At 40.7% G+C, this 19627-nt stretch overlaps 1 pseudogene and 1 gene segment (V, D, J or C); both read left to right on the top strand.

The window, feature by feature from the left end:
* The first annotated feature begins 488 nt into the window (after positions 1-488).
* On the top strand, positions 489-2104 carry LOC125134956 (T cell receptor delta variable 1-like). The segment is given in 2 exon segments: positions 489-638; positions 849-2104. Coding segments are annotated over 2 exon segments (399 nt in total).
* Positions 2105-13225: 11121 nt separating this feature from the next.
* LOC125136660 (T cell receptor alpha variable 22-like) lies at positions 13226-14102 on the top strand (annotated as a pseudogene).
* The last annotated feature ends 5525 nt before the right edge of the window (positions 14103-19627 follow it).

The following is a 19627-nucleotide window of genomic DNA, read 5'->3' as shown; positions in this document are numbered from 1 at the left end:
GATTGCCTTTCACCAAGAAAGCTGAACATCTGTGAATTTTAATACAGGGTCACTTTGCTGTACAACAGAAATTGAAGAAACATTATAAATTGACTATGCTTTAATTTTAAATAAATTACCACCAAAAAGAGTCATTAGATGCTAAATGGAGAAAAGTAAGTATGGGTTAAATGAATGGTGAATAAGTAGATTACAAGAAGGGTCCATAGCCTGTAGTTAATTCTTTTTCAATAAATTAGTAAAATTTTTCTGTGGAATAATTACCAATGTATGCCATCTTGTTTAGTCTTCAGCTCCCCTTGGCTCAAATCATTAATACTAGTTGCTTTTTCCACTTCTTTTTTTAGGACCTGCCTAACATACGACCTGGGAAAGACAAGTAGACAAAGTAAAGGTTTGTGGGGAGCCAGACTTTTTTTCATCTGTGCACATGACACGTGGGCTATGAACATAACAAACCCTGCTTCCTCTCTGGGGGAGTCACACAGGAACCCAGGGACTATGTATATGAGCTGCCAGACACTCCAAGACACTGAACGCTCAGCCTGAGGCACAACGAAACACACTTGTGCAGGGGAATCCATGCCACATGCCACTCTCCAGCCTGCTCTGGCTCTTCCTGGCCTCCGTCTTCTCTGGTAGGGATGGTCCCACACATGGGGGGAAGGTTCAGGGGGAAAGGGCTGCACACAGGCCCGGGTGCTTCACATGGACTTGGGGAGGAAGGGGGATGGCAGGAAAGCAGGCATATTATGATTTCAACTGGGCTTGTCTTTGGGTCCTAAGGTAGTCTAATTCCTCCATTATTTTATTCACTGCTTATCTCTGTTTTCTGATTTTTCCTGTAGGATCCGGTGTGGCCCAGAAAGTTACTCAAGACCAGCCAGTTGTACCCAGTCAAGTTGGGGAGTCAGTCACCTTAAATTGTCGGTATGAAACATCTCAGAGCGCTTACTACCTTTTTTGGTATAAACAGCCTCCCAATGGAGAGATGATTTACCTTAATCTTTGGGATTCTTCTAGACAAAATACAAAGGATGGCCGCTACTCCATAAACTTCCAGAAAGCACAAAATCTCATCAGCCTCACCATTTCAGCCTTACAGCTGAACGATTCTGCAATGTACTGCTGTGCTCTCTGGGAGCTCACAGTGCCTGAAGCAATAGGAGAGGCTGAACAAAACCCCAGAGCTCAATAATAGAGAGCCCCTCTGCTATAGGACTCAAGCTGAACTCCACACCTGCAGACCCCAAACAAGAAATAGTCATGTTGTGGTTGCTTCATCTGTGGTTTGGATCAAACATTTAATTCTAAGTAAAATCTCTTTCTATCTCATTTTGAAATAGGTGTTCAGGGTAACTTTCCACTATTACAATCTCTTCTTCAATTTTTTATTTTAAAACTTTCATACAGAATACATGTAAAGGTGTCTAAAATTGAAAGTTTGCCTCGAAACAATTTAAAGTGGCATTTTCACCTACAGATGCTCACATCACCAACCTGGACTAGTTATCTAGAATTGTCATGAAAATCATTTCCTTAGGTCTTTCTTCAGAGACTTTGTGTCCCTTAGGGTACAATTAGAGAAGCAGAACCACATGTGATATAGAATAAGAGACACCATGAGGAACAGAACTCATGTAAACGCTAGAGCTGGTGTAGGAGCCTATGCAAAGCTGCTCTCTTTCTATCTGGTAGTAAGCCTAAAATTACTATCAGCCAGCTGGGGTAACATTTGTAGAGGAAAATTGGATGTGAACAAAAACATGGACAAACTGTGACTCATCAGGACATACTAGAACCATGAAGACAATTGAAACTCACAAAGACATGCTAAAACTTGTCTGTCTCTCAACTCCTTCAGTCATACAGTAGTGGGTGATCTTCGGGGGAAGTCAGTGGCATTTGCCATCACGCTACACGCATACTTGGTCCAAGATAGAAGATAAGGGAGAGATCTGCTGGGAAGTGGAGTAGTTGACTCATCAGTAGGATGAGCTAGCTGATCAGCAGCCACATGTATGAGCTGCTATAGTCCGTGCAGCCCTGCACAGAGCAGCAGAACATAAAAAGTATGGCAGCTTCATTATAACCACCTTCAAAATCTTGCACAAATTTCTTTCATGGACAACTCTAAGTTAGAATAATACGGAGAAGCAAATTCGGAGAAACATATTCCCATATAGTTAAGTTGAAACAATATAAAGCTATTACAGTTTCTTGTTAACTAGTTTACTTGCCTCCTTGTTAACTATGTATCCATCTGTACCTCTTTTAACAACACAAATAAAGACAAAGGCAAAACTGTGCTTCCTGCTAATGTGATACAATTATTCCTCATTCAACCCAAAACAAGCTAACTCTCTCCTGCAAAGAGTCAACCAAGTTGATTTATCCATTTTGGGGTGATGTTTTTCTCCTACATGAGTCACACGCTCTCCAAAATCTTCTGTCTTAAATCTTGTGATGTAACAAGATTTAAGACTAACTTATATTAGCACATCTTAGGTTACTATCTGCAGGCAAGTGGGAGAGAATTATAAGTGATTCTGACATGGATGTATTTATGGATACTTATGTATATAAATATATCTATATGGAAATGAAAAATTAATATTCATAACTATTATAGTTCCTGGTTTTGCAAGTGACCACATTATTGCAGCTGGTGTTTATAACTTCCTCTTCCATTACTCATTCCATACCCTCTTTGCTCATATCAAGCACCTCTACTCACTGCTGTACTTGACTTGCTGTAAAACAAGCTGCTTATATAAGAATAATGCTATACCACTCTTGGGCATATATCCAACAAAACTTTCCTCGAAAAAGATACATGCACCTGTATGTTCATTGCGGCACTATTCGCAATAGCCAAGACATGGAAACAACCTAAATGTCCATTGACAGATGAATGGATTAAGATGTGGTATATATACACAATGGAATACTACTCAGCCATAGAAAGGAACAAAATAATGCAATTTGCAGCTACATGGATGGAACTAGAGACTCTCATACTAAGTGACGTAAGTCAGAAAGAGAAAGACAGGAGTTCCCGTCGTGGCGCAGTAGTTAGCGAATCCGACTAGGAACCACGAGATTACGGGTTCAGTCCCTGCCCTTGCTCAGTGGGTTAACGATCCGGCGTTGCCGTGAGCTGTGGTGTAGGTTGCAGACGCGGCTCAGATCCAGCGTTGCTGTGGCTCTGGTGTAGGCCAGTGGCTACAGTTCCAATTCGACCCCTAGCCTGGGAACCTCCATATGCCATGGGAGCGGCCCAAAGAAATAGCAAAAAGACCAAAAAAAAAAAAGAAGAAAAAGAAAAAAAAGAAAAGACAAAAAAAAAAGAAAGAGAAAGACAAATACCATATGATATCACTTATATCTGGAATCTAATGTATGGCAAAATGAGGCTCTCCACAGAAAAGACACTCATGAACTTGGAAACAGACTTGTGGTTGCCAAGGGGGAGGTAGGGGGAGTTGGATGGATGGGGAATCTGGGGTTAATAGATGCAAACTATTGTATTTGGAGTGGATGGGCAATGACATCCTTCGGTATAGCACTGGGAAATATATCTCGTCACTTGTGATGGAGCACGATGGAGGATAATGTCAGAAAAAGGATGTATATATGTGTGTGACTAGGTCACTTTGCTGTACAGTAAAAATAAAAATCATATAAAAATGTTTTTAGGAGTTCCCGTGGTGGTGCAGTGGTTAACGAATCCGACTAGGAACCATGAGGTTGCAGGTTCGATCCCTGCCCTTGCTCAGTGGGTTAACGATCCGGCGTTGCTGTGAGCTGTGGTGTAGGTTGCAGACGCGGCTCGGACCCCGTGTTGCTGTGGCTCTGGTGTAGGCCAGTGGCTACAGCTCCGATTCGACCCCTAGCCTGGGAACCTCCATATGCCGTGGGAGCGGCCCAAAGAAATGGCAAAAAAGACAAAAAAAAAAAAGTTTTTTACAAAAGAATAATGCTATGGGAAATTCCATAAAGTTGAATAAGGAACTCTGCAAGTACACTACTGTGGTTTTGGCAGAAATTTCTAAGACATTGAAGGCAAAACCAAAGTCCCATTTAATTAGAAATAATTGTACCTAGGCTAGGAAAATTTCTATATGGTATTCTGGGGAACATCAGTAGGATTGATACTGACTTCTCCAAAGCAAGCAATAGAAGTTACCAGGGAAAGCATTTTTAGAGTGTTAGAAATGCTAAGGCCATACTTTCAAGCTAGATTCTTAAGAACATGAAAGTATATTTTAAAATTGTTCTTGATATAAATTTCTGCTAAGAGGATAGAAAGTCAATGCCCAGATAGGTAAACTATATTTGTAATGTATACTGCTGCAAAGGACTCAAATGTAGGGGAAAAAAATCTTGAAGATTCTCTTGAGAAATATGATATTCAATAGCTAATAAATGTTTAAAGAAAACTATTATTCATTAGGAAAATGAAAATAAATCCTCATCTGAGCATTCCATCTGTGTCCTGCAGCACCCTAAGTGTATCTATGTACTAGGAGAATAGGACATCAAGAGGATTGGGGGAAATAGTGACTGTCTCCAGGAAAATAAGTGATTAAGTAAATTTTCTAGAAGCTTCCAGCATTGAACTGATATAGACAAAAGAAAAAGCAGTAATAGATCACAGACCTGGACAGTACAGGAAAAAGCATTGTTACTAGAAAATAGAAAGTTGATATTTATTGAGCTTACTGTACAGTCAGGCACTGTTGTATGCACTTCAGATTCATTATCGAATTTAAATATCACAAACCCTCTAAGGTAGGTTTTATTCTTCCCCCCCTTTTTTTTTAACCTTTGAGAAATGAAACGTAACTCTCCTAACTATGAAAGCACCTCAAACTTTTATTGTCAGCCAAAGTGTAACACACTAGAGGTCTCCCAAAGTGAACGACTTGGATTTGGAGAAGCACTTGGCCCCAGAACAGGGTGGCTGGATGTCTCAGTGGTGCTGACATGACTGGTTTAAACTGGAACCTAAAGGGAACTAGAAAAGAAGATGCCAATCCTAGGTACAGATGGCCCCAGGGTCAGGAGATGAGGTAATCATCCACTAACCAGTTAACAGTGCTGAATGCTTTAGTTAGTTTCTTAGGTAATAAGGTGCTGGGGAGAATAAGAAGCTACACCAAAAAAGAGGAAGTATTATTCCTTAAGCTCTCCAAGCATGTTTCCATATCGAGACCTGTGCCCCCTCTTTGTAATGCTGTCCCCCAAATGTCTATATGGTAAACCTCTGAATTCCTTCATGTCTTTCCTCAGTGTTATTCCTTTGTGAATCCTTTATCTAAATCTATTTTCCTACCTTGATATTCAGGTTCTAGCACCTTGCCTGCAGCAAGAATGAAAGCTGAGGCACTGCCACCTGGTGTCCTGCTAAAATATTTTGTGATGCTTACACTGACCTCCCAGTTTTCCCTCTAGTGTTCCCTGGTTAAGAGGTGGTGAAACTTAGACAAGGTAGGAGCTACCTTTACTGACCACCGTGAATCATCTTCCCATTGAATAAATGGGAAGAATCAGCAGAACTGAATGGTTTTTAATCTTCTACTTGCTAGATGTTAAAATAAAAGACTGAAAAAAAATACAATACATGGGATGATCTGGGCAGGAGAGTGATAGACTATCTTGGGAAAAAAGCTTGGAATTATTGCACAAATTGGGAGTTTTTTCTCTGGTAAGTGAAATTGTATCTACTGCTCTGTCCTTTAATGTAGTGTAGAAATATCCTGAGACTGTGGGAGCAAGACTCAATAACAGAGGAAACAAATAAGCAGTTGTAGCAAACACTGCTTGGTATACTCTTTCCATATTTGTATTCCATCTAATCTCTCAATATAACACCTTAATGGACCGATTTCCTTAACCATAGGAAAAATGATAGATAGTTCTTAAGATAATACATGAAACCTGTGAATGTAAACTGCCAAATATGCCTCGGGAAAATACAGAGATTTATCTTTTGGAAAAACTCTGAAATTATGAACAGTGTCTCCCATCTCCCCAAGATGCTGTACATGGCCTGTAGTTGGTTGTGAGCCTAAACTAGAAAAAGTGTTGTAAGAGAAATGCAAATCAAAACTACCATGAGATATCACCTCACACCAGTCAGAATGGCCATCATTAATAAGTCCACAAATAACAAGTGCTGGAGGGGTTGTGGAGAAAAGGGAACCCTCCTGCACTGTTGGTGGGAATGTAAACTGGTACAGCCACTCTGGAGAACAGTTTGGAGATACCTTAGAAATCTATACATAGAACTTCCATATGACCCCGCAATCCCACTCTTGGGCATCTATCCGGACAAAACTCTACTTAAAAGAGACACGTGCACCCGCATGTTCATTGCAGCACTATTCACAATAGCCAAGACATGGAAACAACCCCAATGTCCATCGACAGATGATTGGATTCGGAAGAGGTGGTATATATACACAATGGAATACTACTCAGCCATCAAAAAGAATGACATCATGCCATTTGCAGCAACATGGATGGAACTAGAGACTCTCCTACTGAGTGAAATGAGCCACAAAGACAAAGACAAGTACCATATGATATCACTTATAACTGGAATCTAATATCCAGCACAAATGAACATCTCCTCAGAAAAGAAAATCATGGACTTGGAGAAGAGACTTGTGGCTGCCTGATGGGAGGGGGAGGGAGTGGGAGGGATTGGGAGCTTGGGCTTATCAGACACAACTTAGAATAGATTTACTAGGAGATCCTGCTGAATAGCATTGAGAACTTTGTCTAGATACTCATGTTGCAACAGAACAAAGGGTGGGAAAAAAAATGTAATTGTAATGTATACATGTAAGGATAACTTGATCCCCTTGCTGTACAGTGGGAAAATTTTAAAAAAATAAATAAATAAAAAGAAAAAAGAAAAAGGCAACAGGACATGAGAGAGTTATTGTAAAACATATATGTGATCAGATCACTTCCTGCTCATCTTGGGTAATGAAAAAATGTTAGAAGTTGCAAAGATCAAATTCTATGTTAAAAAATACAAGGCAGTTTATACATTTCCCCTAAGTTTTTTTAACTTTCATTATTCACTCTTTTCTACCACATATTCCAGGGGTACATCAGCCACTATGAAATTCTAACCACTTGTGTACATATTAAGCTCTTTCTCAAATCTGGGCCTTTACAGAGGCTGTTCTCTTTAGCCAGAATGAATTTTTCCCATGTACTTGGGTAAAATGCACACAATTGTACTCATTCTTTAAGTGGGACTTTAAGGTCCCTTCAGGGACACTGAATTCAAAGCCTCTAGGCAAGACAAGAATGATCACAACCTTATCACTGCCCCACCCATCTCATTGTAATGCCCTTCCCCTACCTTGAGCAACCAGTCCTACTCCTTCCTGCCCCCTACTAGGAAAGGTATGTGATCCACTCCTCAGGCCTCTATGGGGGACCCATACAAGCCCAACCATCCAGCAAGTGTATCATAAGACCTCTCTTTCCCCAAACAATCAGCAGGTCAGCAGGGTTATCATGAGACCTCTCTTCTCCCTGGGTTATAAAAACAGTCAGGATCATGTACTCCTTGCCTGCCTTCTTTGATTATCAAGAAGTCATCCTGCTGTGCATGAAGTGTCTCTTACCTCAATAAAATCTACTTCCTCACCACCTTGCTCAATAAACTCTTCCTTCTTTTCCTCCCAATACAAGTCTGAACATTCTTTTCTGGCCTGTGTGTGCAAACCACCACACTTCATGGCCCAGTCAGGTGCATTATTTATTTCTTGCCTGAAATCTCACAGGAGAATACTTGTACATTTTATTATAACTGTTCTTGGATCAGGACCACTCTTATGATTGTTTTGACAGGAATAATTGCCTCTGAGAGCCATCTTATATTGATATTCAGTCCAATAGTTTCCTTCTAGGAATGCAGAGATTCCCTTTAGGCTGTAAACCCAGGCAGGGCCAGGTCCCTTTCTCTTCATTTAGCCAAATTCTACTTCACACCGCAAGACTCAGAGATAGATTACAACAGAGACCAATGGGGTGAGCTGGGAAAAGGAAACCTTCTCCAGTGCATGACTTTTCTGTCCTGGTTTTTAATCCCTCTATGGAAAGAGCAGAAGGGCTCCTGATCTGCATGAAGATCCTCCCCAGGTGCTCCTCCTCCAGACTCCTTGCTCTTTTGAGACGGGGATGGAGACTTCACTACAGAGGATTGCCATGCTAGTTTCACCTCCATTCTGTTGCTGAAACTTGGCCTCTGTCCAACGGTGCCAAATAGAAATGTGGAGACAGAGTTTTGGGTGAAGGAGAAAAAAACAGCATTACTGCTTTGCCACACCAAAGAATCCACAGCAGGCTAATGCCTTAAAGACTGTGATCCCCTTGGGAGAGATTGGGTGGTGGTTTTATAATTTGGGAGTGAAAAATAGGGCCACAGGTAAGGATTAGGATGGATGCAAGCTCTCATTGTTTTTCAAAGCTGGTGATCCTTCTGCGTGAAAGGAAGAATGCTTCATTAACATCTTCCATTTGTTGGGGGTTTTAGTTCTGGGGAACAACTCAAAGATATTATTATCTATATTCCTTGAGGAGGAACCAGGACCCTACTCCAAGAGTGCACTATTATCTCTTGACTGCTTCTCCTTGGTCTTTGCATCCCCTCCCTGCAACTGTTTGAACATGTCCTTGGGAACTTGAGTAAGGTCAAGGAGGCTGAATGAGACCTATTTCCTAAAAAGAAATGGGGGACACAGAAAGGCTTTTTTGCATAGGAGTTCCACAGGGCCCTACTTAGCTACAATTCTGATGTCCAAATCCAACATGCCAGAGAAGCAGAAGTTATCTGAATAGTGTGTATTTCAAAGAACTTCATGTTAATTCATAAGATTTTCATTTTCCAGCACATCCTAAACCTGCTATTCCCATATTAAGCAGTGATTCAGATTCAGGTTCACTTTTTTTTTTTTTTTCCCATGTCTTTATAGAGGCACCCGAGAATACAGACGTTCCCAGGCTAGAGGTCTAATCTGAGCTACAGCTTCCAGCCTACGCACAGGCACAGCAATGTCAGAACCAAGCTGGATATGCTATCTACACCACAGCTTGTGGCAACACCAGATCCTTAACCCTCTGAGAAAGGCCAGGGATTGAACCTGCGTCCTCACGGATACTTGTGAGGTTCATCACCACTGAGCCACAATGGGAACTCCCAGATTCACTTTTGACTCTAAAAGAAGTATTGAGATTCCCAACATACTTCACATGGCAACACTTCAAAGACATTAAAGTTCCTATAGTGGATTGGAGGGTGGGACCTGAAAATTTATGTCTCATCTTAATCCATGGACTGTGAATAGGACTTTATTGGGACAAAAAGAATTTGCAAGTGTAATTGAGTTAAGGATATCAAGATAAGATCATCCTGGATTATACAGGTGGAGCCTAAATGCAGTGACAATGTCCTTATAAGAGACACAGTGGTGAGAAGGCCTAGTGAGGACTTCTTGATGGAGGTGATTGGATTGGAGTTATGCAGTCAGAGGCCAAGGAACACCTCGAGCTGAAATTGACAGCACTAATGTCCTGAACCTATCCAGAACACAGATTGGGACTTGGACCCATGTGCCAGGACTCGAACCTAGCCTAAAGCCAGATTGCGACTTGAACCCATGGTTTTAAATTAGAATCACTCACCCAGCGTCTGGACTCACTGAGGTTCAGGTTCTTCATGCCTCCACGCAGGAGGAATTCAGCGAGAGACAAAGTGATAGGCAAGGAGCAGGCAAGGAGTCTATGCCCCAAGGATACGGTGGGCCACAGTTTTATCATCCAAGGGGGAGTGGGGGTTGGAAAAGACCACCTCTTCCTTTCTGGGAGTAGCTCCTCCTTGGGATCCAGTATTCAAATCAGCAGAAGGGTGGTCCTCAAACTCCTGTCCTTGGTCTGAATCTGAATGCAGGCCTCATCCCATCCTCCACCCAATGACCTGAGGCAATTCTCCTCCCTTCACTAGTCAAACAAGCCTTCCTTGTGCTGATGGCTTTCTTGAGCAATTTATTAACTTACAAGTGATCTCCCAAAGTCCCCTAAGTTTCCCTCTTTATCTATGGTCCCTTTATTGGGACTTCTACAACTACCTGTGCTTACTCCATCCCAATCAGAGCCACAGAAGCTGGAAGAGGCAAGGAGGGATCCTGCCCTAGAACATTCAGAGGGAGCATGTTTCCTGCTAACACCTTGATTTCAGATCTCTGTCCTTCAGATTGTAGGGGAACCAACTTTGTTACTTTAAGCCATCATCTTGTGATCATTTGTTATGGTAGAACTAGGGTTCTAACACAGTTTTCCAAAAGTAATATTTCTAAATAGCTACAACCAAATTTGATTGTTTATGTTCATGGAAGGGTACTTTTAAGTTGATATTTGGATTATTTTTAAACTCTCACACATTCAAACATATACTTTTATTTTTTTTTCCAGGGCCAACTTGTGGCATATGGAAGATCTTGGGCTTGGGGTCAAATCAGAGCTACAGCTCCTGGCCTACACCACAGCCACAGCAATGCCAGATCTGAGTGGCATTTGCAACCTACACCCAAGCTCACAGCAATGCCGGACCCTTAGCCCACTGAGAGGGATCAGGGATCTAATCCGTGTCCTCATGGATACTAGTCGGTTTCGTTACCACTGAGCTACAACAGGAACTCCCAATATACACATTATTTTTATCACTCAAAAAAAATTGATTAGCTATACCTGCAAGGAAATGACTTCTGCCAACAACCACATGAATTGGAAAGAGGACTGTCAGGCCTCAGACAAGACTGCAACCTTAGTTGAATACTTCATTGCAACCTCATGAGATCCAGCTTAGCTGTGCCCTGACTTTTGACCTACAGAAACTGTGAGATAAATGAATGTTCTCCTAAGTCACAAAGTTCATGGTAATTTGTTATACAGCAATAGGAAACTGATACAGGCTTCATTAACTGGTTAATGAGTGTCATCAGTTCATAGTATTCAGGATTGATTATCACATAAGAAAATTTGGAATCTAATGAAATCTTGAAGCACGTGGTAACTTGATGGACATTTCCCAAAATTTGACTATAATCTAAAAATTTTCATGCATAACCAAAATGAACAGTGAATTTTAAAAAAATTGGGGAGGGGGTTCTTCTGTGGCATAGTGGGTTAAAAATTCAATTGCATTGGCTTGGGTCACTTGCAGAGCTGAGGTTCAATCCCAGGCCTGGTGCAGTGGGTTAAGGGTCTGGAACTGTTGCAGATGCGGTGTAGGTCAAAGCTGCAGGGAGATTCCATCCCTGACCCAGGAATATCCATATGATGTGGGTGCAGCCAAAAATAAAATTAAAAAAATTTTTTTGATCAACCATACTAGAAGTAAAAACCAAACTGTCTTTCTTATCTCTACATAGGAACTATTATAAACTATTTGTCATATAAAGAAACAATTGAAAAGCATGGAACCCAAACAATAGAAATCAAAAGTATGATATGTCATAGAAACAAGTACTAAAATTTTATAGTTTCTAGATATACGTTATTTGTGGTATTTGTTCTCTAAAATTTGTAATTTGTTATGGTTTTACTTCTCATTCTGAAAATTATTTTGTATCCAATTTTTTATACATAATTTTGTGTCCTTTTAAAAAGACCAACTTTATAAGTTTCAGGGGCTAAAAACATAAATAATTTTCTGTACAGAATTATAATGCTTTGAAATTCAACCCTACATACAAGTGTAGGAAAGAGGTGAAGAAGATCAAAAAAAAAAAAATTGTGAACTGCTCCTTAGTTCTTGACCTGGCCCTTAGAGGGCGCTGCTATCTAAATTGAGAATAGTTTTTCTGTAAAAGATCAATACAAGCTAACAAACACCTTCCTTCCCTACAGTTTAGAGATATTTTGAGAGCATCTTTTACACAATGACAGGTAAAGCATCTCAGACACCAGAGGCAGGCAGTTTTGTTAAGACACACTTTCTCTCTAATGGTCCCTACAACGTCCATTGGAAGAAGAAATCTAAATTCCCTGCCATTCCTCAACTTCAGAGCAATCTGGGTTCAGATCCTCAGGTATTCAGACTATTGATTGTTGGGAATCCTCCAGAAAGAGCTCACTGCCACTTTCACTGCCCCACCATGACCTTGGTGTTCACCTTGACGCTTCTGTTCTTGACTGAGCACTGTTCCATGGTACTCCCTTGTCTACACATGGAATAAAGCTCTAGTTTAACTTTGAATAGGGACTTTCTGTTTTGGCTGAGTTCACTGAATCAGCATTGAGTTTCATTCAGGACACACGAGAGCCCATTCAGTGACCCAGGCTGACAGCCCCATGACTGTCCCTGAAGGAGACCCTCTGGAGCTGAGGGGCAACTACTCATCTTCTGTCCCACCTTTTCTCTTCCAGTGTGAGCAACAGACTAACCAAGAACTCCAGCTTCTCTGGAAGTGCACATCTAGAAACAGCCTTGTTTCAGGTGTCAGAGGTTTTAAGGCTGAATTTCATAGCAGTGCAATCTCCTTCAGCCCAAGGAACACATCCGTCCACTGGAGTGACTCGGCCAAGTACTTCTGTGTTATGGGTGACACAGGACCTGGGTCTGCAGTGGGAACTAAACACAACCCTCCTGAGTCATTGAAACTTAAAAGATCCAGGGGTCAGCTTGTGTTATTTTCAAGGATTTGGCATGTTCTGTGAAAGACAACAGTAAAGAGAATGTAAAATATTTATTTATTTATTGTCTTTTGTCTTTTTTTAGGGCTGCATCCTTGGCATATGGAGGTTCTCAGGCTAGAGGTCAAATCCAAGCTGTAAACCCCAGCCTACACCACAGCCACAGCAACATGGGATCTGAGCTGCGTCTGCCACCCACACCACAGCTCATGGCAACGCTGGATCCTTAAACCACTGAGCAAGGCCAGGGATTGAACCTGTGGCCTCATGGATACTAGTTGGGAACTCTGGGAATGTAGAATCTTGAAGTGATCATTTCTATGAACATCTTAGTTATTTTCTTTTTCTTATTTCTTTTTTCTCTTTTTCATTTTACAAAGGAAAGATACTTGTTTTCTTAAGTTCAGTGTTCTCAGAGGTTTTGTGGCTGGAGGGTGGGGCTTTGTGTCACAGAGTGTGACCTCAGTGAGCAGAGCTTGCAGGGTGAGCTGATTGGTCGCAGGAACTGGAACCTGTCCAGAACAATCCTGACACCCAACCTGCAGGGGTTCAGCTGTGTATCTGAAGGAGAAAATTTCCCAGAAACAAGGCAGAGTCATGAAGGGGCTGGTGCGCCCTGTGCTGGGGCTTCTGTTGGCCCAGGTTTGCTGTGAGTTGGGGCTGCCTCACAGGGGGATCTCAAGGACTGAGCAGCTGCTGTACCGTTGAGGGGGTTGGGGGGAGGATGACAAGTCCTGCACACTTTCTATCCTTCTCCTCATCTTGGGGACATTTTCAGGGTTTGTAGAAGTTACAGGGACCCTCACCTGTGACTGTCTCTCTGTTTCTCAACAGGTGTGAGAGGGATGGATGTGGAGCAGCGTCCCCAGTCCTGAGTCTCCAAGAAGGAGCCAGCTCCACACTCTGGTGCAATTTTTCCAAAACCACACAGTATGTACATTGGTATCAACAGAGCCGCGGGGGCCGACTAGTCCACTTGTTTTCCATTCCTTCAGGGACAAGAAGAATGGAAGATTAAATGCAACAACAGTCACTAAAGATCGCCGCAGCTCATTGTACATTCCTCTGCCCAGACCACAGACTCAGCCACGTACCTCTGTGCTGGGGAGCACAGTGCTCCCCAGGCACCTGCAGCCTGTACAGGAACCCTCCTTGGAGCTCAGCCCCACCTCCAGCCACAGTCACACCACAAGGCCACCACAGGGCATTCACATTGCTTATTATTCCTCACCTACACTGGTACAGGTTTAAATACAGACACTTTTTGGCCCTACAGATTTGGGACTTTTCTCTTTATCTTCCCTTCTCAATCTGTATCTCCTTCTGCTCTAGAATCTCTTTTAGCTAGGAGGGTAGCTAGTAAGAAGATAGAAATAAAATAAATAAGTAACCACAGTGAACTGGACTCGAAAAGGTAAAAAGTGAAGGGAACTAAAAGAAGAGAAAAATCACTCCAATAAAGGTGTTATCCAGCTTAGTTGGGTGTGTCAAGAATGTTCAGGGCTGCCTCACCAGTATTTCCAACAGGTGATTGCAAATACTCACCTCCAATCCTACTAATGCCGGCAAAGGAAACAAAAGCTGACAAGATCAAAGAGTTTATAGAAAGAAGAAGAGAACACTTATTACCTACGACTTTGACAGGTGTATTCTTATAGGTCACATCATTGCCAAGAAAAATTCCATTAGGAAAATCTTTTACTTTCTTATAGACTAACATGTGTTCAACCTAAAATAAACATAGAGACATCCTACCCCAGTTCATTATGTACACTTTTTCAATACAGAAAAAGTGTAAAGAAAATCAAATCATTTGGCTTAACAGCGGGAAATGTACCCACATGATGTCATGTATCATAGAACTAACACATATATTCAATGAAGTTGCAGGTTACAAATCAATACCCAAAAATCAGTTGTGTTTTTGCACACTAATAACAAACTAACCATTGTTTGCATTGTAACTATTTACAACTGCATCAAAAAGAAAATACCTTAAAAAAATTGAACCAAGGGAGTGAAACACCTGTGCATTGAAATATGTAAGACATTGATTAAAGAAACTGAAGAAGACAAATTTAAAAGGAAAGATTTTTTTTTTGTCTTTTGTCTTTGTTGTTGTTGTTGTTGTTGCTATTTCTTGGGCCGCTCCCACGGCATATGGAGGTTCCCAGGCTAGGGGTTGAATCGGAGCTGTAGCCACCGGCCTATGCCAGAGCCACAGCAACGCGGGATCCGAGCCGCGTCTGCAACCTACACCACAGCTCACGGCAACGCCGGATCATTAACCCACTGAGCAAGGGCAGGGACTGAACCCGCAACCTCATGGTTCCTAGTCGGATTCGTTAACCACTGCGCCACGACGGGAACTCCTAAAAGGAAAGATATTTTATTCTCATGGACTGGAAAATTTAAACAGTTAAAATACCCATACTACACAAAGAAAACTATACATTCAATGAAATACCTGTTTAAAAGGCCATGACAGAAATAGAACATACAAATCCTACAATTTGTATGGGGCCATGATAGACCACAAATAGCCAAAGCAATCTAGAGAAAGAAGCGCAACACTAGGGCATCACAATTCATTATTTCAAACTGTACTATAAAAAGATGAGTAATCAAAACAGAGAGATATTGGCATGAAAACAGACGCATAGATCAATGGAGCAGAACAGAGAGCCCAGAAATAAACTCATGAGTACATAGTCAATTAATTCACAAAAAAGAACCCAGGGATATGTACTTGGGAAGGGAAAGTCTCTTCTAGAGATGATATTCAGAAAAATGGAAAGCCAAATGCAAAAGAATAAAATTGGATCTTTATCTTACACCAAATACAAAAGCCAACTCAAAATGGATTAGAGACTTGAACATAAGTCCTGAAGCAATAAAACTCCTAGAAGAAAACATAGGCATTAAGTTTCTTGACATCAGTCTTGGCAATAATGTTTTGGATTTGACACCAAAAGAAGGGCAATAAAAGGTGAAAATAAACAAGTGGGACTACATCAAACTAAAAAGTTTCTGTGTAGCAAAAGAAACCATCAACAAAATGAAAAGGCAATGTACAGAATGGGAAAAAATTATATCTAATAAGGTGTTAATATCCAAAATGTAAAAAACTCATATAATCAATAGAAAAGTCAATCTGATTTAAAAATAGGCAAGTGATCTGAATAAACATTTTCCAAAGAAAACATACAAGTGGCCAATAGGTGAATTAGAAGATGCTCAACATCACTAATCATCAGGGAAATGCAAATGGAAAGCAAATGAGGTATCACCTTACATCTGTCAGTATGGCTATTATCAAAAAGACAAGAAATAAAAAAAAGTTGTAGTAAAAGGGAACGCTGTGCAATGTTGGTGGAACTAAGAATTGGTGCAGCCTCTATGGAGGAAGCCAATATGGAGGTTTCTCAAAAACGGAAAATAGAACTACTGTACGATCCAGCATTTCCACCTCTGGGTATATATCTGAAGGAAATAAAATCACTATTTAAAAAAGATATTTGTAGCTTCATGTTCACTGTAGCTCTTCGACAACAGCCAAGGCTTGGAAACAACCTAGTGTCCATTGATGGATGGATAAAGAAACTGGTGAAAAAGAAAGAAATCTTGCCATTTACCAGCATGGATGAACTTTGAGGGCATAATGCCAAGTGAGGTAAGTCAGAGAGACAAATCAAATACTTTGAAATCATTTATATGTGGAATCTAAAACATAAGTGTGTGGACAGACAGACACACACACGCACTCACACATACACAAGAACTCATAGATAGAGAGAACAGATTGGTGATTGTCAGAAGTGGTGGGGATGGGAGTAGGAATGAGTGAAGGTGTTCAGAATGTATAAACTTTCAGTTCTAAGATAAAATAAGCCCTGGAGATGTAATGTACAGCATGATGATGACTAAAGTTTAACAATTTAAAATATATATATATATATATGTCACTATGTAAACCCTCCTGGCTCTCAAAATTGGTTTTCCTTTTTTTCTAATAGTTTGAACAGTTTAATAAAAAAAAAAAAAAGTTGGAGGAGAATATATATATACGACTAGAGCAGATTTCACTGGAATGAAATGACAAGATTAAAATAGGTTACAGTGCCCAGAATGGAATGTGTGGTCAGCATCTTTAGAAAAACAGTCATCAAGGAGTAAGTGGTGGCAACAATAGGGAAGACCCTGGAACCTCAATAGTGATTCTGTGCCTCCTACGGCATGTGAGTTTGGGGATTCTATAAAGGAACCAAGGAGAGTCTGAGGACAATCTAAATAGAATAACTCAGCTGTTCTCATTACGTTTCTTTGTGAGGTGTTCAAACGAAAGAAAATGCTTGAAATTTGATAATTTGACATAAATGACTTCATTAGGTGAAATTTCAGGACAGAATGGAAAAGAATATTTATTCCTTCAGTGTCAAGGAAGAGAAATATTTTTATTTTGGAAATCATGTATACTGTTAACTGTTTTTAATGTTTTCATTGATTAAAGAGCTTGTTAGGAGAGGTTTGTCTTCATGACAACTAAAATGAGAACTGTAGAATTTCACCAAACAGTATACATGCTCTCATGACAACAATCATGGCCAAATATCTGATGAAAGGACCCATGGATTCTTGCTTCCTACAACTGCTAATAAGTTAAGAGTAGAGTGACATCATAAATGAATATGATTTCACTGCCATTACCATTTGGTGTTGCAATACACAACTGGAGAGATTTCAGAACTCAGAAGCTATTTTGTTAGCCATTTGTCTGAGCGATATTTGCTGTTGTGAAGCTACCAGGTCCCATGCTCTGGTGGGTAAGTAGGAGGGAAGGGAGGCTACTTGTTTGGCTTTTGCAGGGAAGCCAAGGATCTGAGAGCATATTGCAATTTAGAATCAAAATTGGAGGCAAGGTGGAGTTCCCATGTTGACTCAGTGTTTAACTAATCTGACTAGGAACCATGAGGTTGTGGCTTTGATCCCTGAGCCTGGCTCAGTGGGTTAAGGATTCGGCATTGCCATGAGATGGGGTGTAGGTCACAAACATGGCTTGGATCCCACGTTACTGTGGCTCTGGCATAGGCTGGTGGCTACAGCTCCGATTAGACCCCTAGCCTAAGAACCTCCATATGCCGCAGGTGCAGCCCTAAAAAGACCAAAGGGGGAAAAAAATGGAGGCAAGAGAACAATCAGAATATGAATTAATATTTGCAAACACAGCATGATTCATAACGACTTTGCTCCAGATAAGCCATGCATATTTCATCACAGATTAATTTACTAAATCTGGATATTTTAAGTAATAGAATGTGACCTCCTTCTCACATTCAGTATTAAGCTTTGCCTTGTCCTTTACCAGACATAATCATTTATCATTACATCAAGAGGAAAGGAAAAACGTTGTTTAGGACAGGACAAATCTCCCAAGCTGCATGTCATAATAACACATTCCGACTCGATCCAGTCAGAAATTGCACAGAAGCAGCTGCTATAATGCAGCTAAGGGACATTGCACCCTACTTGTCAGGAACTCAAAACAGGTCCATTTCAACAAGGTCAAAATCCTGCCATCATTGCTGCTCTCCAGGCTGCTGTGGGCATTCACAGTTTCCTCTGCTTAGTTACAAATAATTGCAAACCAGGGTGTCGGCTGCCTGTCAGCTCTCAGAGGTGAAATGGGACAGAGGAGAAGATGTCTCAACTATATATCAGCTCTCCTCCTGCATCAATCATTAATGAGTTCTTTTGACCCCCAAAATCAAAAGATTGGCTATTTTAGAGACCTGGTCTGAAGTTTCTTTTCTAGTGGTCTATTTGCCTTGGTTCTTTTATATTAATTCATCCATGAAAACAGTGACGCCGAATGGAAGACTGACAGCTGCTTTCCACATGACGTGTATCAGATTACAAAACTTCAGTCACCAACTTCTCTATTGACATGTACTCAGTGTTTGTAGCCTTTCAATATCATGTTTTGCAGGAGTGCACTGTAGCACTGTGTCACAGAAAGACCTGGCCTGCTCATCTTGACCTTATTTTCAAAGAGAAAAATAATGAACTGCCCACAAGTGATACTGAACACTTTGGACCAAAGGGATAGAAAATGTGACACAAGGACAATTCTAAGGCACATGATCTAATAAGTACAATTCTACTTGTAGAGACAACTGGACTGAATATCCTGAGCCTCTTCAAAGGCCAGTAAATAAAACTCAATGTCACATTTCGTAAGAATCATATTTTATTCCTGTAATAATTTCATAAAAACACAAACTACTAAATAGATTCTGAAAGTCAGAAGGACTGATTTTTTTAAGTGAGATAACTTTATTGACAAACCTTGGTACAGCCCTAGAAAAAAAGAGATACATTAATTATTTTGGATAAGATTGCCTTTCACCAAGAAAGCTGAACATCTGTGGGTTTTAATAAAGGGTCACTTTGCTGTACAACAGGAATTGAAGAAACATTGTAAATCAACTATACTTTAATTTTCAAAAATTACCACAAAAAAGAGTCACTGGATTCTGGATGGAGAAAAGTAAGTATAGGTTAAATGATGATGATTAACTAGATTAAAAGAAGTATACATAGCCTATTTTTCCAATAAGTTAGTAAAATTTTTCTGCGGAATAATTACCAATGTATATCATCTTGCTTAGTCTTCAGCTCCCCTTGGCTCAAACCATTGCTTTTTCCAATTCCTTTTTTAGGATCTGTCTAACATAATGACCTGGGAAAGACAAGTAGACAAAGTAAAGGTTTGTGGGGAGCCAGACTTTTTCTCATCTGTGCATATGACACGTGGGCTATGAACATAACAAGCCCTGCTTCCTGTCTGGGGAGTCACACAGGAACCCAGGGACTATGTATATGAGCTGCCAGACACTCCAAGACACTG

This window comes from Phacochoerus africanus, chromosome 9, assembly GCF_016906955.1.
Source record: "Phacochoerus africanus isolate WHEZ1 chromosome 9, ROS_Pafr_v1, whole genome shotgun sequence".
Classification (NCBI taxonomy): Eukaryota; Metazoa; Chordata; class Mammalia; order Artiodactyla; family Suidae; genus Phacochoerus; species Phacochoerus africanus.
Note: the sequence above shows the minus strand (reverse complement) of the source record. Positions and strands in the feature narration are given on the sequence as shown.